At 51.6% G+C, this 21,558-nt stretch overlaps 1 protein-coding gene and 1 pseudogene across 2 annotated transcripts; one reads left to right on the top strand and one right to left on the bottom strand.

Annotated features, from left to right (window-relative positions):
* Positions 1–245: 245 nt before the first annotated feature.
* LOC310890651 (olfactory receptor 14C36-like) lies at positions 246–2,849 on the top strand. Its single transcript, XM_083852964.1, has one exon. The coding sequence runs from the start codon at positions 1,246–1,248 to the stop codon at positions 2,350–2,352; it is 1,107 nt and encodes a 368-aa protein (XP_083709090.1). The 5' UTR covers positions 246–1,245; the 3' UTR covers positions 2,353–2,849.
* Positions 2,850–8,165: 5,316 nt separating this feature from the next.
* LOC310890570 (olfactory receptor 14J1-like) lies at positions 8,166–9,584 on the bottom strand (annotated as a pseudogene). The gene is made up of 2 exons: positions 8,333–9,584; positions 8,166–8,189 (listed from the first exon to the last, which is right to left on the bottom strand). The product of its transcript is annotated as an olfactory receptor 14J1-like (transcript).
* Positions 9,585–21,558: the final 11,974 nt, after the last annotated feature.

Here is a 21,558-nt window from a genome sequence, read left to right as displayed (position 1 = left end):
CCAGAGGGGTCTTCTACAGCTGGCACATCCGATGGCTGATAGCATCTGTCGGGATAGTTGTCTCTCTGTTTCTCCAGCAAAGTGTAGAAGAAGCTGTAGAGTGGCATTTATTAGAGGAAATTTCCAGAGGAAGACTGAGGCTTGGTTTATCTGAAAGGGAAAGGCTTTTTATTTGGATTCTGTGCTTTCAGATTCCTGCAGTGGAGGGGAATCTGAGTGAATCTGAGCACAGAGCTTGTGGGATAAGTCTGTGAGCATGGACAGGGAGGAGACGTGGGGACACAGAAGCGGCTCCCAGCAGGGACACGGGCAGGCAGCAGGGACATGGGCAGGCGGTGAGAGGGAGCTGCTGCCAGAAATGCTGTGCGAGGGAGGGCTCAGGCACCTCCCTGCCAGCCCCTGCAGGGCAGGCGCCTTCCCTGGGACACCCCCTGCTCTCCTCTGCCACCAGCACAGCCTCTGCCCTCAAGCCCCCGCTGTCCCCAGCAGGAGCTGCCTCCTCTGCAGGCAGAGCTGCAGCACAGGAGGGTGTGCTGAGTGTCCGTCTGTCCCTCCCTGGCCTTGCCTCCCCTGGCAGCAGCACGCTGCCATTCCTCCTGGCTTCTCCACCTGGCCGTGCTGCTGCTGCTCTTGTTCCCAGGCTGCCTGGGGATGGGGGTTTCACCTGCCCATGGAGTGAGCCCTCGGGGTGCTTGTGGGAAGGGGAGTACGGGGACAGGGTGAGGGGTCTGGAGATGGGCACTTGGAGCCTGGATTCCTCTGCTCTCGGCAGCGTCCAGGTTCTTTTCAGATGAACAACTGAGTACAGCTTTCCTGCAGCTCTCACAGGGCAGCTGAGACCAGCACTGATGGACAGATTGCCTGTCCTCACTAAAGGACACTCTGCACTATATGGCCAGTCCCTTTTTCTCTGAGGATCCACAAAGTTTCCCTTCAAGTGCAGGAGAAATGCCCAGGATTTCTGTTTTAGAAAAACTCATCAGGTGTTGTGGGGTAGCAACAAGACACAATATGACCCCATGAAAGGAAAATGAAAAAAAAATCCATATATATATATCTGCTCTGCAGTTGGGTGACCTGGGAGCAACACTGGGGCAAAGTTCTTTGATATCAGGCCTGAAGTGAATCTGAGATAACCCCATGTTCCTCTTTACCTCTGCCTATAGGGCATAACTGACTCTTCCATTGCTCACAGAGGAGTCCCCTGCTCCCAGGGATACCCTCAGGCAGCATCAGGAAGAACTTATGAAAAGGACCCGCCAAATGTCTTCCTGGAAGTGGACAATGTTTTTGGCAATATTAAACAAGAAATGGGATGAGTTTTCTTCTGGTAAGTCTGTTGTACATTATTACTGTTCTTTCTCTTCCTTGTGCAGGACCACATCCCAAAACAAGCAGATGTCCAATCGAAGTGCCATCAGTGAGTTCCTCCTGCTGGCATTCGCAGACACGCGGGAGCTGCAGCTCCTGCACTTCGGGCTCTTCCTGGGCATCTACCTGGCTGCCCTCCTGGGCAACGGCCTCATCCTCACCGCCGTAGCCTGCGACCACCGCCTCCACACCCCCATGGACTTCTTCCTCCTCAACCTCGCCCTCCTCGACCTGGGCTGCATCTCCACCACTCTCCCCAAAGCCATGGCCAATGCCCTCTGGGACACCAGGGCCATCTCCTATCAGGGGTGTGCTGCACAGGTCTTTCTATTTGTCTTCTTGATTTTGTCAGAATTTTATGTTCTCACCATCATGTCCTACGACCGCTACGTTGCCATCTGCAAGCCCCTGCACTATGGGAGCCTCGTGGGCAGCAGAGCTTGTGCCCAGATGGCAGCAGCTGCCTGGGGCAGTGGCTTTCTCAATGCTGTCCTGCACACGGCCACTACATTTTCCCTGCCCCTCTGCCAAGGCAATGCTGTGGACCAGTTCTTCTGTGAAATCCCTCAGATCCTCAAGCTCTCCTGCTCAGACACCTACCTCAGGGAAGTTGGGCTTACTGTAATCACCTTCTGTTTAGGAATTGGTTGTTTTGTTTTCATTGTGGTGTCCTATGTGCAGATCTTCAGGGCGGTGCTGAGGATGCCCTCTGAGCAGGGCCTGCACAAAGCCTTTTCCACGTGCCTCCCTCACCTGGCCGTGGTCTCCCTGTTGGTTAGCACTGCCATGGTTGCCTACCTGAAGCCCCCCTCCATTTCTTCCCCATCCCTGGACCTGGTCGTGTCATTTCTGTACTCGGTGGTGCCTCCAGCAGTGAACCCCCTCATCCACAGCATGAGAAACAAGGAGCTCAAGGGTGCAGTGAGGAAACTGTTTCTCTACGTGCTTCTTAAGTATCAAGAGTGTCTTCAATATCTTTGATTTTGATTTAATAGTATTCTTGACCTTTTGACTGTTAATTAGTTTACTTACTTTGACAGTATTATCTAAACTACTTATAGAAGTAGGCTTCCAGTGTACATATAGGCAATAAAGAAGCCACAAGAACTTTCTTGATCTCAACTTTCCTCTCTTCCTATCACCTCTGTAGCTGTGGGAGCAGTCCCAGCTCAGGGCCAAAACCCAGCTGGCACAGGGAGGAGCAGCCCTGGTGTCCCTCAGAGCTGCCCTTCACTGCCCGCTGGGCTCTGCCTCTCTGCTGCCTTGATAGGATCGTAGAATCATTAATGTTGAAAAAGACCTCCACGTCCATCCCATCCAATGGCTGTCCTACTAATAATGTCATCACAAAACCATATCGCTAAAGACCATGAGGTGGGTCTGCCTCCCCGCCTGCCCAGCACAGCCCTCCCTCTGCACGACCCCTTGCTCTGCAGAGCAGCTCCTCTGGTTGTCATGTCAGAGATTCCAACTTTTGCCTGAAGTCATCCCTCAGGGCTGCTTGCAGCTTTCTACACAGAGGTGGCCACTGCCTCCCAGATGCCATGGGGGGAATATGAGGCCTGCATGATGGCCTGGGAAACGTTACCCTGGATCCACAGAAGCCATTCCCGAACCAAAACACGTAAGCAGGAAGCTCACTGTGGTGGTGGTGGAGAGCTGCTGGGCACCTTGTGCAGGGTGCTCCTACAGGGTGCTCCTTTGTGCCCTTTGCCCTCCTGACTACAACGCCACTTCTGTCTCAGGAATGTGGGAGCCAACAGAGGTGAGACAGAGATCATGAACTGTGAGATCACGAGTGCCATCAGATAGCTGCCCCTTAGAAGAAAACTGATATGGGGATTTCATGAGAAGCCTGGCCAAGAGAGGTGTGTGATTTCGGGAGGGAACAGGGGCTTGACAAGAAGAAATTAACAATTTTGAAGAGGAAAGAGGGTTCATGTAATGTTCATTCTGCTGTAACACTGACTTAAACAGTCATGTAAAGCCCTGCCCCTATTTTAACTAGTAACCTTAATCCCTAAACCTAAATGCTGCTCCACACCCTGACAGGAATTCACTACTCTAATGCCTGACCTCAAAGAATCCCGTGAAGCCAAAACTCAGCCCCTTACATTTACACTTGCTTTCTTGCTCACCCTGATCCCTTCCCTTTACACTAGCATTAAAGTGCTCTATTTAATCCTAGAGAACTTCTTACCAGTGCTAAAGCAAACCCTAAAGCACAAAGTTTACCATAGCCTAACCACAGACCTGACACCCCAAGCAGAACACCAAACCCTCCCACTAAACAGTTGCTTAAGCTCTCACCCAAAGCTCCTGCTCTTGTGCATTAACCTCCTCACCTTAAACCCTCTCCTAAACCTTAACTCTGAGATCATGAAAGCCATCAGAAAGCTGATCCCAATGAGATGACTGATATGGGGAGGTCAGGTGAAGCATGGACAGGAGAGATGTGAGATTTGGGGGAGGGAATAGGGGCTTGGCCAGAAGAAATTAAGTAATTTGTAGAGGTAAGAGGGTTCAGGTTATGCTGATGCTGCTGTAGCAGTGACTTAAAAGAGTCATGTGAGGCCCTTCCCCAGGTTCAATCAGTAACCTTAATTCATAAATCGAACTGCTACCCCAAACCCTGACAGGAATCCACTCCTCTTATGCCTGACCTCAAAGTATGCACTGAAGCCAAAACTCAGCCCATAGCCTCTTTCCCTTACCCTTACTCTCTTGCTTACCTTGATCCCTGCCCTTAGCACTAGCTTGTCATTGCTCTATTTAACCCTAGACTTCAAGGGTTAAACAACAAACAAAAACCTAAACAAAACCCTAAACCACAAAGCCTGCCCATCCCCTAATCACAGACATGACACCCCAAGCAGAACATCAAACCTGCCCACAAAATATTTGCTTAAACTCTAACCCAGAAAGGTGAGCCCTGGTCCCTAAACCCAAATGTAAAAAGTAACCAGACAAAGCCCTCGTTCCTGTGCATTAACCTCCTCACTTTCAGCCTCTCACCTGACCCTTAACTTTAGGTGCTTGGCCCCTTGCGGCAGGGCAGGAACTGTGAGGTTGCTCTGCAGTCACATGGCATTCAGAGATGAGTGTGAGGGGCCATGGATCTGGTCGGTTTGTGGGTCACAAGGAGGAGATGGGTGGGAATGCTCTGCTGAGCTCAGCTCTGCCTCAGGATCTCCTGCCCCAGCAGGAGGAATGTGACTGGGGCAGTGACTGGGAGGTCACTTCTGTCTCTGCAGCTGATAGGGCAGCAGCAGGAACGTGTCACGCAAAGGGACTGTGAGGTCCCTTGTGTCTGGAGGTGGCAGGTCACCCTTGGCTTCTCCCTGGGATGTGCACTTTGGGGCTGCCATCTGCCAGTGGCCCTGCTAGGCCAACAGAAGGCCCCTGCTTGGCATGCTGCCTGTGGGATCCCCTCTGCCTCCATCCCCAGGAGGACCCAGACAGAAAGAAGGCCCGCACAGGGCTTGTCCTGTCCCTTCTGCTTGAGGCCAGGACTGGACAGCAGGAGGCCCAAGGCTTGGCTGTGTCTAGCCAAGAAGCTGCAAGGCCAGCAGCAGGCCCAGGCCTTGGAAGATGCTGCTGAGCATCTGTGATCAGACTCTAGCTTTGTGTTTCAAGGAACAGCTGGTGAGGGTTGACGAGACATTGACGAAACGATGGAAAGTCCTGGATGAGAGCAAGGTGGTGGACAGAGATGGGTGTCTGCAGACTTCAAGGAAATAGGGAAAAGTGTCGAACAGCATAGGGAAGCCTGCAGAGGAGAAGGCAGAGGGTTCTGGCAGAAAGGGAGGCCCCAACAGCCCTGATGTTTTTGTCCCTCTGGCTAGAGCTTCTGAGGAGACGAGATATAGTCATTGCAATGGGGCCTCTTTGCTTCCTTGATACCCTGTGCAGGGGTGGGGAGGTGTCCTAATGAAGTTCTTCTCGTGGCATCACACTGCCCACCACATCATACAGACCCCAAGAAGAGCCCTGAGCCAGACGTGGGGGTGCAGGATCTCCCCTCCCAGTGGCTGGGGTCAGGCCTTGGCCCTTCTGCTTCACCAAAACCAACCAAGACTTTTCTCAGCACAGCGCTTTGCCTGCCTGCAATCATGACTTCCAATTATCTGCCCTAACAAGTCCCAGGGGAGGCTTTGTTAATAAGAGCCCTCAGTGGGGCCCATTAATACTCCAAGTCACTTCAACTTTTCCTTCTGACTTTACCTTCTCAAGCGGTTACATCATTCTCCTCTCAGTACCTGAGCCTCATAGACTGAGCACCAAAATACACCGTGGAACTCATTAAAATGCAGAACGTCCTTAGCAGACATATCTCTCCCATAATTTTCTTCAAGTCTTCAAGATTTGTAGAGCTAATTGGAGAGCTTTCATGGTGTAGTTAAGGAGGAAGATTTTGAGAAGCACCTGAAAATATCTTTTGTCATCTTAAAGGATGTGTTTAATTGAATTTCAGTTTGGAGCATTATTCTCTAATTGATATTGATCCAGGGTGTCTCCTTTGGAGACCTGCACAGAGAGGAAAAGCAGACTCTTGAGGTCTGACTCTGCATGGAGAACCTTGCTCCTCACCACCCCAGCCCTGACATTTCTCTCTTTGGCGCTTGCATCACTTCTCCTTCCAGCAGACTTCGGCCCAGAAGTCTGCAGCTGGATGTTACAGCTCCTTTGCACCAGCTCCCTCCTGCTTGCCTTAGAGACCTGGATGCACACAGGCACAGAAGGGTTTCTCCTTATTTCACACCAAACAACAGAAAAACATGCAGCAATCTTCCAAAAGCAAAGCAAGCTCCTCCTCCTGTGTGCCTCCTGTGAGGTTTATGTTCCCAAAAGAATGACTGGACAAGAAGTCATTTATACTGATGGACCAGAAATTATAAGTGTTAAGATTAGAATTAATCCATATGATATTAATTCAATGATAAATGATGATGAGCTTTCTAAGGACACAGTTGGACAGACTGCAGATAGCTGGGCAAGCTTCAACTCTCTGAAGCTCAAAGCAGCAACTGGGTTGGTGAGGACGGTCTGAGTGATCCAGGAGGAAGGGGAGGGCAAGTCAGGAGAACCATGGGAAGTGCATAGGTCCAGACAGGCAGCTGGAAAGGGGACATTCAACATGGACTGTATAATCCAGATGGGTGGATGTACCTGGAAGATGAGGGAGCACACGATGATAGACAAAATGATGACAATGCAAGTACAAGTGAACACCAGTATTTCTTTTTCTGTGACGAATATACATCCTGAAAATGCCTATTTCTTCATGAGAGAAACTACACTGTGTGACATTTTACAGAAGGGATTGAATCATTTGAGGTAATGAAGTCGTTGCTTTATGACTTAAGTACTGAAGAAAATACTGGGTACTGAGGCAGAGCTTTGCTGTCTGACCATAAGCAACCAGTGCCAAGGTCTTCAGAGTAGTTTACTCACATTTGAAATATTTCCTTGAAATCCCATTTCCTGGTTCTGCTTCCAATGAAATCATTAGGCCTGCAGAGGCTCTGGTGCATTTAGAGTAATTCCCTGGAACAGAAGCTGTCTGAAAGGACCTGCAGGAGACCAGAGGCCATTGGTAGATACGGTGGAGACAGGTGATGTTTCCCGGTCACCTCCACTGCCAGCAGTGCTCTTTGTCCCTGTAACTGCAGCCCAGCCAAGCACAGGAAACCCCTTCAAGGCAATTTCCTTCTTCAGTCGTTTCTTGGGACAGACCTAAATTTGAAATGGCCATTGGGATCCCAAGACACTCTCCCTTCTTCCTAGGAGACACCTAAACATCCATTTACCAGTTTTCATCAATGCAAATTACACGAGAACTACGTCAAATAAAGGTAACCTGTCCCACCACGGGGCAGCGGAGGGACCTTTTTCAGTTTCAGCCTCTTTTTCAGAGAGGCTTTGCCCTCTCCCTGAGCACCACGGGGCACAGCCTGGTCCTGGACGCTCCGTGAGTGCTGTGCAGCTCCTGGCTGGCTGCGGTGAGGGGACGAATGCCCTGGGCCCCCTTCCTGCTCTGCCCAGGCCAGCAAGGGCCCCGAGCGGCCTCGTGTCCCCTGCCCCTGCAGCTCGGGGCTCCCTTCCCCAGCCCTGGCTCTGCAGCACCAAGCCCTGCTGGGAGCCCTCCCCTGCATGCTGCCACCGCTCCCTGACGCTGCTGGTGCCCTCTGCCGGGCACTGCCCAGCCCAGCCCAGCCCCTGCCCACCTCTCCCCACCTCCCGGACCTTGCCTGGTCACCCAGTCTAGGTCCTTTCCGCTTGTTCACTGAAGGCCTCTGAGACCTTTGTGCTGTGGCCTCGCTGTGTGTCCTGGCATTGCAGAGCTCCCATCAGCCCGTGCATCCTTTGGCTTAGCTTTACTGTGAAGACCCACTCGCTGCCCACCCAACACAAGGCACACGGCATCCCAGGAGAACCCTCAGGGTGTCCTGGTGGCTCCCGATACCTCCCTGAGTCCGCCAGCCCTGTCACGTTTCAATCCCAGGAAGCCGCTTCTTGACCAGTCAGGGCCTCCAGGGGCACTGGGAATCCGCCAGTGACGACTCAGTCCAGCCCTGACTCCCTCACCCCCCACCCCGTGCCCCCATGCCCCTGTGTCCAGGTGGCACCCAAGGAAAAGAATGAGGTCTTAAGCCTGGCATTTCCTTTAGCGTCTTCTGCTCTCCAGTTTGGGAAGAAGAGCCCTGAGCACCGAGAAACTTCACTTTTATTAACAAGATGCCACAATGGAGGCCAGGTGTCATTTAGGATTAAACATGTTTACAGAAAACCTCTCAGTCAAACAGAGGGTTGGTCATCTGGAAAAGACGAATGAAAGCAAACATTTAGCTGAAAACGGAATTGCGAACAATACTACACATAAAGGTCAAAAGTTGCCTGAGATTAACTTGAATAAAAGTAGAAAAGTGAGATAGTCAATTCATTGCCAAGTAAATACTACCACTAGAATCATTTTCTTCAGTGTGGCTTTCAGGTCCTGGTTCCTCATGCTGTAGATGAGGGGGTTCACTGCTGGAGGTACTACCACATATAAAACTGCCAGCAGCAGGTCTAGGGATGGAGAGGAGATGGAGGGGGGCTTCAGGTAGGCAAACATGGCAGTGCTGACAAACAGGGAGACCACAGCCAGGTGAGGGAGGCACGTAGAAAAGGCTTTGTGCCGGCCCTGCTCAGAGGGCATCCTCAGATCCTGAAGATCAGCACATAGGACACCACAATGAAGACAAAACAGCCAAAGACTAAAGAAACATTAAACACAAGCGCCCCAACTTCCCTGAGGTAGGCATCTGAGCAGGAGAGCTTGAGGATCTGAGGGATTTCACAGAAGAACTGGTCCACAGCATTGCCTTGGCAGAGGGGCAGGGAAAATGTAGTGGCCGTGTGCAGGACAGCATTGAGAAAGCCACTGCCCCAGGCAGCTGCTGCCATCTGGGCACAAGCTCTGCTGCCCACGAGGCTCCCATAGTGCAGGGGCTTGCAGATGGCAATGTAGCGGTCATAGGCCATGATGGTGAGAAGGAAGTACTCTGCTCCAAGTAAGAAAACAAAAAAGAAGACCTGTGCAGCACACCCTTGATAGGAGATGGCCCTGGTGTCCCAGAGGGTATTGGCCATGGCTTTGGGCAGAGTGGTGGAGATGCAGCCCAGGTCGAGGAGGGCGAGGTTGAGGAGGAAGAAGTCCATGGGGGTGTGGAGGCGGTGGTCGCAGGCTACGGCGGTGAGGATGAGGCCGTTGCCCAGGAGGGCAGCCAGGTAGATGCCCAGGAAGAGCCCGAAGTGCAGGAGCTGCAGCTCCCGCGTGTCTGCGAATGCCAGCAGGAGGAACTTGCTCAGAGAGCTGCTGTTGGGCATTTCCTCCTTCTGTGCTTGGGGTCCTGTCAAAGGAACAGAAATACAGCAATAACATACGAGAGTTATCTGAGAAAATCATTCCCATTTCTCAATTAAGGGCCTCAAAGCTCTTGCCCAATTGCACGCAGACAGTTGGCAGATCCCTTTCCTGCATTGGTTTCAGCTGCTCTGTGCTGGCATCTCTTTGCAGGGCAATTGCATTAAGGAGGTTCTCCTGAGAAGAGCTTGAAGACTGCTGAGAGCAGAAGAAGCCAGGCTCCAAGTGCCCATCTCCAGACCCCTCACCCTGTCCCCGTACTCCCCTTCCCCCAAGCACCCCGAGGGCTCACTCCATGAGCAGGTGAAACCCCCATCCCCAGGCAGCCTGGGAACAAGAGCAGCAGCAGCACGGCCAGGTGGAGAAGCCAGGAGGAATGGCAGCGTGCTGCTGCCAGGGGAGGCAAGGCCAGGGAGGGACAGACGGACACTCAGCACACCCTCCTGTGCTGCAGCTCTGCCTGCAGAGGAGGCAGCTCCTGCTCATTGCAAATGATCTGTGCTCACCTCAAGCCTGCAGAGACCTCCCAAAGGCAGGGCACTGGGCATTGGAGGGTTTGCAGCTCCCAAAAATCAGCTAGGATAAAGCCTGAGAGGACCACAATGATGATGTTGGTGCAGTCTGTGGGCTGAGGTGCGGGAAGGGACTTTATGAAGTTCATTGATGGCATATTGGTCCCTCACTGCAATGCTCTAGGAGTCTCAGTCTCCTGTACAATCCTGACAATCCATTACCATGAAACCTGCCTCCCCTCCACTGCAGGATTCTTCAGGCACCGAGTGCAGAAAAAGGCTTGCCTTTCTGGTATCCCCTGCTTTGGTCTTTCTCTTGAAAAATACAACCATAAATGCCGTTCTCTACAGCATCTTCTACTCCTCGCTGGAGAAACAGAGAGACCCATCCTGACAGATGCTATCAGGCATCGGATGTGCCAGCTGTAGAAGACCCCTCTGGCAACCCCACCTGCATGGCCCTGCTGCCAGAGCCTCACGGTGCCAAGAGCCTGCAGATCTGTCCTGCCACACGCTGCCCTCTGTTGCTGCGCTCCTCACTGCCTCCAAGCCCTCTCTCCTTCTCTCCTTTCCCCGTGCCACCTGCGGTCAGAGCCCCCAGCCCTGCTGCGCTGTGCACAGGAGCTGCTCCTGGGCAGAGCTGTCTCTCTGCAGCGCTGCCCGCTTCCACGAGCTCCCCTTGGGCCCAGGAGCCCGGCCCAGCTCAGCAGCACAGCACCCGACCATGGCATCGCTTGCTCTGTGCCATTGGGCTCCCTCGAGGTGTCCCCAAGGCCTCAGGGCTGACAACTCCCGAAGGCAGCAGGGTCTCTGCTGGGCTGTGGTGTCTGAAGCAGACCAAAGTCATCGCCGACTGCTCCTCTTTGTAGATGTGAGAGACTGATTTTTACAAGTGTGATTTGTGCTGTTGGACTGTGGTTGTCAAACACGTTGTGCTTTAACCCGTCAGCCACCTTAGCACCACACAGATGTTAGTTGACACCCACACCCAAAAGATAATGGGTTGAAATAAAGATAGTTTAAATGGACAGAAATTGAAGAGATAGTAATAACTTTAACAATACTACTAATAAATAATAATAATTTTTATTTTTTTATTATTATATGTATAAAGCAAGTGATGCACAATGCAATTGGTCATCACCCACTGACCGATGCCCAACCTTTCCCCAAGGAGGGGTCCCCCTGAACCTGACCAGCCTGCATTATGTTCTCCTCTGCAGGTCCCTTGACCTTACTTTGGTTTAGGGCAATACAAGCTTTCAGAAGGATTAGGACTATTTTCTTCCCTTTCTCAAATATTTCTTGAGCTGTGTTGCCCCATGTGATGACAACATCAATGTACTGGAGGTGTTCAGGAATTTCCCCCTCTTCCAGGGCAGTCTGGATCAGCCTATGGCAAATGGTAGGGCTGTATTTCTACCCCTGGCGCAGTCGATTCCAGGTGGACAGGACGCCCCTCCAACTGAAAGCAAAGTGTGGCCTTCACACTGCTGCCAAAGGGATGGAGAAAAATGCATTAGCAATATTAATTGTGGCTGAGCGCTTGGCTGCCTTTGACTGCAGTTCGTACTGAATGAAGTTCTAGCATGCCCAGCACAGCAGCACTCAGCGGTGGTGTGACTTCATTCAGGCACAGAAGCCCACCGTTCTCTTCCACTCACCATTAGAATTTTGCACTGTCCGTATGGGACTACTAAAGGGTGAGCAAGTGTTGCTGATCACTCCTTGGCTCTGCAGTCAATGAACCAGCTCATGCATGGGAAGCAGGGAGTCTCTGTGAGTGCAATACTGCCTCAGGTGCGCTGTTGTGGTAGCGATTGGCACCTGCTGCTCATTGGCCATCAGCACCTGCACAGCAGAAGGGTCCTGTGAGAGAGTGGGCAAGGTAGACAACCATTTGATGTCCTCCGTCTCCAAGGGAGTCATGCCCAAAGTCCATCCAGTAAACATTTGGATCTTTGAAGGACCCTCTTGTGATTTAGTCTATGTCAGGGTTGCACAGAGCCTCCAGGCCAGTCCCAGTGGGGTGCTTTTGCCACTCCTTCCCAGTTAGGCTCACTTCAGCCTCCAGTACAGTTAACTCTTGGGTTTGATGTGCCAGGCCAATACTCCTCAGAGTCCAATACACCCGATTGTCCCCTTCCTCCCCCTGGATGGAGGCAGGGCCCCTCTAGTCCTGCTCATAGTATTCATTACTCTGTTTGGAGGACTGGCTGCTAGAAGCTGGAGCAGTAATTTTCTCAGAAGAACCACTTTTTTGCGAATGCTTTTCCTTGCGCTTCATGTATCCATGCCTCTAGGGTGGAGGTAGGGTAGATTTTTGCATCCCGTTTTCTCATGGCTTTTCCATGGTCACACAGTTAAAACCACAGGGTAGCACACAGTATGCACCCACTATATCAACTTTCTTGAGCAAAGGGATGTTTACACCTGATAGCCAAGCTATTGGTTCGTGCAGGTGGGGAGGAAGATGTCTCCTCTTGTAGTTCTGACATCTCGTGAGAAAGTTTCTCTCTAGACGAGATGCAGGCCCATAGGGAAGAAGAGAGACTTTCGTTGTAATGCTGTAGTTGGCTAGCCGATTCATCCATGTGGGTTCCTCTTGGCCTTTCCAGGTCATAACTGCCAATGAGCTGGCATACGGTGATGGTGCGCTCTGTACAAACTTCTGCCACATGGGTCATGGGCACTCGACTTCATCTGGAACTTTGGACAGCTGTTTGTTGTCTAGGTCACTATCAATCACCTTCAGCATGGCTAATTCCCTCAGGTACCGGATACCCCTCTGCATGGTGGTCCACTTTCCTGGTTGACATACAAGATCTTTCTTGAAGGGAGACCTTTCCTTGACGCCTGACAGGATTAAATTCCTTGTGCCCTTTTCCAATGGCTTTGTCATTCACCCCTTCCTTAGGGGGGGATCCCAGCTGCTTGGCTTCCCTGCCCTCTAATTGCAGGCTATTGGCCCTGTTCTCCCAGCACTGGGGCAGCCAGGTGACAATGTGCTCATCAAGATGATGGCTGAAATCTTTTCCCTTATCTCGTAGCTTACCCTGGGAAAGGGATCACTTGGTTTCTGATGTTTAGATGTTCTCTTCTTCTTTGTCCTCCTGTTTCCAAGATGGTCCAGCTTTGGAGAAACCTGCCTAATCTTCTTCCTTATTTCTTGTCTAGGTAGGAGTTTCTTTCCTTTCTACAGAAAAACTGACTTCCACACCCATTGTTTTCTCTTGCATAAAGAGGCAACCGATACAGGCATAGGCTGGTTCTCTGGCCCAGCCATGGAGCCCATTGCAGGGGCTGGAGCGGATGCAGGACCCATCACAGGAGTTGTTCTGGCTGCAGGGCCTTTCAGAGGAGTTGGAGTGGGTGCAGGGCCTATTGCAGTTTTGGGAGCGGCTCTAGGGCCTGTCACAGGGGTCGGTTTAAATTTACGCCCATCTCAGGAGCTGGAGTACCTGCAGGGCCTGTTGCAGGTTTTGGAGTGGCTGCTGGGCCCTTCACAAGGGTTGGAGTGGCTGCTGGGCCTGCCACAGGGGCTGGCGTGTGCCTGCAGGAAAAGTCACAGGGGTTGGGGAGGTGTTGACTGTGGCTTGTTAAGCACGGGACAGAGCCCAGCACGCTGCAGTGATTTGTGTCTCTTTGCAATTACCAGGGTGATGACACACAGTTTTCACATTTTTCTTTAGGACTCTGCACTTGCTCAGAGGTGAAGTTCCAAAGCACTGGAGGTGCCCCCTGCTCTAGGTGCCTGCCCAGATCCTCCCACACTCCCTGCCACTCCTCACTCTCCTGCCTCTGGACAGATCTCTGGATGGCATGCATTAAGTAGTTGCTTAAACAGAAACAAAAGCTGAAACACAGCCAGGAGATGTAACAATAGGAACATGCTGGTTTGACCATCCCAAGGATATTCAAAGCTTTGAAGAGCTAGTGTAATTAGCCTGGAGGAGAAGGGGGAGGTGAAGGAGAAAGGGAGAGTGAAGCAGTGGGGAAAAGTGTCCTCCCCTTGTCTCCCCCATGGCTTGGTTTCCTGAGGAGAAAAGGTCAAGAGTGTAATTCTTAATAGTTTCTGAGAGATGGCTCCCAAGGTATGGAGGTAATGGCAATGCTGAGTACAAGTACCAGATTAGTTTCATGACCAGGAATTTTATCATATCATAAGCCAGTGTTACACCATACAACAAAAGAATAAACCTGAAGCAGCCATCAGAAAAGATAAACAGCATGACAGGGGAGACATACAGGAAGTCATGTGCTATACAACACAGTTCTGAAATCGAGCACAACAGGCCTGAGGTTAAAAAAAATAATAGTAAATTTTTTTATCAGCAACTATTAAAATCTTCTAATGCTTGTAATAGCTTCCTATTATTTTTTTTTTATTATTATTTTTTATTTAACATGCTGTGTTGAGATCTGTCATTGGCTCAAACTTCGTGCTCCATGTTGGGCACCAAAAAGAGCGTGGTTTAACCCGGCAGGCAGCTCAGCACCACACAGCCATTCCCTCACACACACACTCTGCTACACCCCCAGCGGATGCAGGAGACAATGAGGAGGGGGGAAAAAATAAATAATAATCATGGGTTGAGATAAAGACAGTTCAATAGGACAGAAAGGGAAGACAAATAATACGAACAATGATGACGATGACCATGATGGTGATTGCCTGTCCCGCAGCAGTGGTACCCCCTACCCTGGCCAGCCACCCCATATTGATTGTTCAGCATGACGGCTGCGGTATGGAACATCCCTTTGGCCACTTGGGGTCAGCTGTCCTGCTTCTGTCCCCCCCAGCTCCTCAGGCACCCCCAGCCCTCCACTGCTGGGCAACAACTAAGCCATCAGTGCGTGATAATCATTCTTCTCATGCTAAATGCAAAACACAGCATCGTACCAGCTACTAGGAGGAAAATTAACTTGATTCTAGCCAACAGCAGGACACCCCCAGACTAAGGGCATGATATCTCTGTGTGTGTATCAAAAGAGAAAAGGTGGTGGTGAGTAATTAGAAAGTACTGGAGCTGAGCACGATGCAGATGGTGTGGAATATGAGGTGGATATTGTCCTCGTTTTGGCTGGGATAGACTTAATTTTCTTCCTATTAGCTGGTATGGTGCAGTGTTTGTATATAGGACACAGTTCCAGACAAAATAACAGCATGCATGAGAACGAAGCACAGAAGAAGTGGAGTCTGGCAGCTTTCCATCTCGTACCCTTCTGTGATTCTGTAATGTAATTCCATTCAACTGGTTGCTGCCGTATCGTCCAAACTGTCCTGCAAATTCCTGCTGCTGTTACCTTGTAAGAGACGGCATAATCGGGGTGAGCCATCTGCCTGCAGACATTAACAGCTGACAGAATGGAGCATCTGTCCAGGGGAGCCTTGAGAAACTGCAGGATTTGGTCTACAAAAACCACTTGGCATTTACAAGGAGAAGAGCCCAGTCCTGCACCAGAGGAAGAGGAACCCCACACATCAGGGCAGACTGGGACCCTGCTGAGTGAGCAGTGCCCAGGAGGAGGAGGGCCTGGGCACCACGACGGATGCCATACGAGCAGTGGTGCTGCTCCCCAGGAACCAGGCCAGCTTCCTACAGAGCTGCCTTACGAGGAGCATGGCCACCAAGACAATCTGAGTTATCAGACTCTGCTCAGATCCGGTGTGACACCACACGGACAAGGGCTTGCAGCCACAAGGTAAAGATGTGCAGGCCTGGGAGTCCCTAGGACAGCCTGGTGTAGACAGGACAGAGGGCTGTGACAAGGCTGAGAGTCCCAACAGGACCCAGGGCTTTGTGTCCATGGCTTTGGCTGTTGTCTCTGCCACTGAGGCCTACGAGGAGACAGCTTATCGGTAAAGCACCGGAGCCTCATTGCCTCCTCGCCCCCACCCATGAACCAGGCAGGGCTCGTACCATTCTCCTGCACTTGGCCATGCACATCCCCATCTCCTCCTGCCCCACGAAGAGCCCTGAGCAGTGTGTGAAGGGAAAGGATCTCCCTTCCCAGGGACTGGGGGTCAAGGCCTGGCCCTTGTGCTTGGTGACACACATCCAGATTTCCTACACATCAGTGTGGCTTGACATTGTCTTTCTGTATTTGTCCTCGCTGCCTCCAATGCTCTGCTCTAACGAGCTCCAAGGGAGGCTGTGTCAGGGCTGGCCCTCAGGGGGACACTGCAGGAAACTTGCCTCTGACTTGGACTTGTTGAGAGATGTCTTCAATTGTCTCTCAGTGCCTGAGGTTCGTGGGCTCCTCAGCAGAGCCCCCCGAGGGGGGATTCCAATGCCTTGGGCTGGGCGTGTGGTGCTGAGCTGGGCCGGGCTCCCGGGACAGAGAGAGCTCGTGGCAAGAGGGCCCTGGTGCAGAGAGACAGCTCTGCCCAGGAGCAGCTCCTGTGCACAGCGCAGCAGGGCTGGGGGCTCTGACCGCAGCTGGCACGGGGACAGGAGAGAAGGAGAGAGGACTTGGAGGCAGTGAGGAGCCAAAAACAGAGGGCAGCGTGTGGCAGGACAGATCTGCAGGCTCTTGGCACCGTGAGTCTCTGGCAGCAGGGCTCTGCAGGTGGGGTTGCCAGAGGGGTCTTCTACAGCTGGCACATCCGATGCCTGACAGCCTCTGTCAGGATGGGTCTCTCTGTTTCTGCAGTGCTTTAGAGAATGGCATTTAGAAGGGGGCATTTCAAGAGGGAAGATCGAGGCTTGGTTTATCTGAAGGGTAGGCTTTTTCTTCAGTCTGTGCTTGAAGAATCCTGCAGTGGAGGGGAGGCAGGTTTCATGGTGATGGACTGTCAGGATTGTACAGGAGACTGAGACTCCTGGAGCATTGCACTGAGAAATCAGTATGTCAGTGTTGAAACTTGCAAAGTACCTTCCCAAACCTCATCTCACGGACTGCACCAACATCATCATTGTGGTCCTCTCAGGCTTTATCCTAGCTGATCTTTGGGAGCTACAAACCCTCCGATGCCCAGTGCCCTGTCTTTGGGAGGTCTCTGCTGGCTTGAGGTGAGCACAGATCGTTTGCAATGAGCAGGAGCTGCCTCCTCTGCAGGCAGAGCTGCAGCACAGGAGGGTGTGCTGAGTGTCCGTCTGTCCCTCCCTGGCCTTGCCTCCCCTGGCAGCAGCACGCTGCCATTCCTCCTGGCTTCTCCACCTGGCCGTGCTGCTGCTGCTCTTGTTCCCAGGCTGCCTGGGGATGGGGGTTTCACCTGCCCATGGAGTGAGCCCTCGGGGTGCTTGGGGGACGGGGAGTATGGGGACAGGGTGAGGGGTCTGGAGATGGGCACTTGGAGCCCGGATTCCTCTGCTCTCAGCAGTGTTCAAGCTCTTCTCGGGAGAACCTCCGTAGCGGAATTGTCCAGCAGTCAAAGAAATGCTCGCAGAGAGCAGCTGAAACCAACGCAGGAAAGGGATCTGCCAACTGTCTGCGTGCAATTGGGCAAGTGCTTTGAAGGAATTAACTGAGAAACGGGAATGGTTTTCTCAGATCACTGTGGTATGTTATTGCTGTATTGCAGTTCCTTTGGCAAGACCCCATGCCCAGAAGCAGGAAATGCCCAACAGCAGCTCTGTGAGCGAGTTCCTCCTGCTGGCATTCGCAGACACGCGGGAGCTGCAGCTCCTGCTCTTCGGGCTCTTCCTGGGCATCTACCTGGCTGCCCTCCTGGGCAACGGCCTCATCCTCACCGCCGTAGCCTGCGACCACCGCCTCCACACCCCCATGGACTTCTTCCTCCTCAACCTCGTCCTCCTCGACCTGGGCTGCATCTCCACCACTCTCCCCAAAGCCATGGCCAATGTCCTCTGGGACACCAGGGCCATCTCCTATCAAGGGTGTGCTGCACAGGTCTTTTTCTTTCTCTTCTTCATATCAGCAGAATATTATACTCTTACTGTCATGTCCTACGACCGCTACGTTGCCATCTGCAAGCCCCTGCACTACGGGAGCCTCGTGGGCAGCAGAGCTTGTGCCCAGATGGCAGCAGCTGCCTGGGGCAGTGGCTTTCTCAATGCTGTCCTGCACACGGCCACTACATTTTCCCTGCCCCTCTGCCAAGGCAATGCTGTGGATCAGTTCTTCTGTGAAATTTCCCAGATCCTCAAGCTCTCCCTCTCAGACACCTACCTCAGGGAATTTGGGGCACTTGTATTTAGTTTTTCTTTAGCATTTGGCTGCTTTGTTTTCATTGTTGTGTCCTATGTGCAGATCCTCAGAGCCGTGCTGAGGATGCCCTCTGAGCAGGGCCGGCACAAAGCCTTTTCCACGTGCCTTCCTCACCTGGCTGTGGTCTCCCTGTTTGTCAGCACTGCCACATTTGCCTACCTGAAGCCCCCCTCCATCTCTTCCCCATCCCTGGACCTGCTGGTGGCTGTTTTATATGTGGTAGTACCTCCAGCAGTGAACCCCTTCATCTACAGCATGAGGAACCAGGACCTGAAAGCCACACTGAAGAAAATGATTCTAGTGGTAATATTTACTTAGCAATAAATTGGCTGTCTCCCTTTTCCAGTTTTATTCTAGTTAATCTCAGGCAATTCTTGACCTTTAGGTACGTATTCTTTAAAATTCTGTTTGCAGATAAATGTTTGCTTTCATTTCTATTTTCCAGATGACCAACCCTCTGTGTGACCTAGAGAATGTGTTTATTTCTAAATGACACCTGCCCTCTATTGTGGCATCTTGTTAATAAAAGTGAAGTTGCTGAGTGCTCAGGGCTCTTCTTCCCAAACTGGAGTGCAGAAGACGCTCAGGGAATGCCAGGCTCAAGGCCTCACTCTTGTGCTTGGGTGCCACCTGGACACAGGGGCATGAGGGCACGGGGTGGGGGGTGAGGGAGTCAGTGCTGGACTGAGTCGTCACTGGTGGATTCCCAGTGCCCCTGGAGGCCCTGACTGGTCAAGAAGCAGCTTCCTGGGATTGAAACGTGACAGGGCTGGCGGCATCAGGGAGATATCGGGAGCCACCAGGATACCCTAAGGGTTCTCCTGGGATGCCGTGTGCCTTGTGTTGGGTGGGCAGCGAGTGGGTCTTCACAGTAAAGCCAAGCCAGAGGATGCACGGGCTGATGGGAGCTCTGCAATGCCAGGACACACAGCGAGGCCACAGCACAAAGGTCTCAGAGGCCTTTAGAGTGAACAAGCGGAAAGGACCTAGACTGGGTGACCAGGCAAGGTCCGGGGGGTGGGGAGAGGTGGGCAGGGGCTGGGCTGGGCTGGGCAGTGCCCGGCAGAGGGCACCAGCAGCGTCAGGGAGCGGTGGCAGCATGCAGGGGAGGGCTCCCAGCAGGGCTTGGTGCTGCAGAGCCAGGGCTGGGGAAGGGAGCCCCGAGCTGCAGGGGCAGGGGACACGAGGCCGCTCGGGGCCCTTGCTGGCCTGGGCAGAGCAGGAAGGGGGCCCAGGGCATTCGTCCCCTCACCGCAGCCTGCCACCACCTGCACGGCGCTCACGGAGCGTCCAGGGCCAGGCTCTGCCCCGTGGTTCACAGGGAGAGGGCAAAGCCTCTCTGAAAAAGAGGCTGAAAGTGAAAAAGGTCCCTCCGCTGCCCCGTGGTGTGACAGGGCCAGGGTGGGACAGCTTACCTTTATTTGATGTAGTTCTCGTGTAATTTGCATTGGTGATGGCACAAAAAGACAGCTCCTTCACCAGTGATGTACATCCTTCTTCATGTTAGGGCACAACTCAACGTCCTTCACTCTGCTTTATCTCACAGATGAACTGGATTAGGTCTCCTTGATTACTCTGAGGCACAGTGCAGTGCTTTTTGCCTTCTGACACTCCAGCACAATATGTGTGACTTTCCCTTACTCTGTGCATTGACCTGACGGGTCATTTCACATTTTTCACTTTCATATCCCTAGTTGGAAGGGGATGATTCCCCAAAGTGGGGCAAGCTGATGGGTTCTGCCTCAGCCATTTGTAATGTCCTCCTCTTGAGTCTTTCAGGCTGAGTTTTCCACAGATGACCTAGGATGGTAAATGGATGTTTAGGTGCCTACTAGGAAGAAGGGAGAGTGTCTTGGGATCCCAATGGCAATTTCAAATTTAGATCTATCCCAAGAAACCACTGAAGAAGGAATTTGCCTTGAAGGGGTTTCCTGTGCTGGGCTGGGCTGCAGTTTCAAGGAGAAAGAGCACTGCTGGCAGTGGAGGTGCCCGGGAAACATCACCTGTCCCCACCTTATCCACCAACGGGCTCTGGTCTCCTGCAGGTCCTTTCAGACTGCTTCCATTCCAGGGAATTACTCTAAATGCACCAGAGCCTCTGCAGGCCTAATGATTTAATTGAAAGCAGAACCAGGAAATGGGATTTCAAGGAAATATTTCAAATGTGAGTAAACTACTCTGAGGACCTTGGCACTGGTTGCATAAAGCAACTGCTCATTACCTCAAATGATTCAATCCCTTCCGTAAAATGTCACACAGTGTAGTTTCTCTCATGAAGAAATAGGCATTTTCAGGATGTATTTTCATCACAGAAAAAGAAATACTAGTGTTCACCTGTACTTGCATTGTCATCGCTTTGTCTATCATGGTGTGCTCCCTCATCTCCCAGGTACATCCACCCAGCTTGATTAAACAGTCCATGTTGAATGTCCCCTTTCCAGCTGCCTGTCTGGACCTATGCACTTCCCATGGTTCTCCTGACTTGCCCTCCCCTTCCTCCTGGATCACTCAGACCGCCCTCACCAACCCAGGTGCTGCTTTGAGCTTCAGGGAGTTGAAGCTTGCCCATCCATCTGCAGTCTGTCTAACTGTGTCCTTAGAAAGCTCATCATCATTTATCATTGAATTAATATCATATGGATTAATTCTAATCTTAACACTTAAAATTTCCTGTCTATCAGTATAAAAGACTTCTTGTCCAGTCATCCTTTTGGGAACATTAACCTCACAGGAGGCATACAGGATGAGGAGCTTGCTTTGCTTTTAGAAGATTGCTGCATGTTTTCCCGTTATTTGGTTTGAAATAAGGAGAAACCCTTCTGCGCCTGTGTGCATCCAGGTCTCTAAGGCAAGCAGGAGGGAGCTGGTGCAAAGGAGCTGTAACATCCAGCTGCAGACTTCTGTGCCGAAGTCTGGTGGAAGGAGAAGTGATGCAAGCGCCAAAGAGAGAAATGTCAGGGCTGGGGTGGTAAGGAGCAAGGTTCTCCATGCAGTGTCAGACCTCAAGAGTCTGCTTTTCCTCCCTGTGCAGGTCTCCAAAGGAGACACCCTGGATCAATATCAGTTAGAGAATAATGCTCAAAACTGAAATCCAGCTAAACGCATCCTTTAAGATGAGAAAATATTTTTTTCAGGTGCTTCTTGAAATCTTCCTCCTTAACTACACCATGAAAGCTCTCCAATTAGCTCTTCCTACCTACGCAGAGCTTCAAAGGAGTAACCCTAGACCAATATCTATAGGAAAATAATGCTCCAAACTGAAATGCAACAACATTCAGCCTTTAAAATGAGGAAAGATTTTTATTAGATGCTCTTTGAAATCTTCCTCCTTAACTACACCATGAAAGCTCTCCAATTAGCTACACAAGTCTTGAAGACATGAAGAAAACTGTGGCAGAGATATGGCTGCTTAGGACTTTCTCGGTTTTAATGAGTTCCATGGTGTATTTTGGTGCTGTCAGTGAAACTTGTGTACTGAGAGGAGAATGATGCAATTGCTTGAGAAAGGAAAGTCAGGAGGAAAAGTTGAAGTGACTTGGAGAATTAATGGGCCCCACTGAGGGCTGTTCCTAACAAAGCCTCCCCAGGGAC

This window comes from Anser anser, assembly GCF_964211835.1.
Source record: "Anser anser genome assembly, contig: HAP1_SCAFFOLD_32, whole genome shotgun sequence".
Lineage (NCBI taxonomy): Eukaryota > Metazoa > Chordata > Aves > Anseriformes > Anatidae > Anser > Anser anser.
This window is presented reverse-complemented; position numbering and strand designations above follow the sequence as displayed.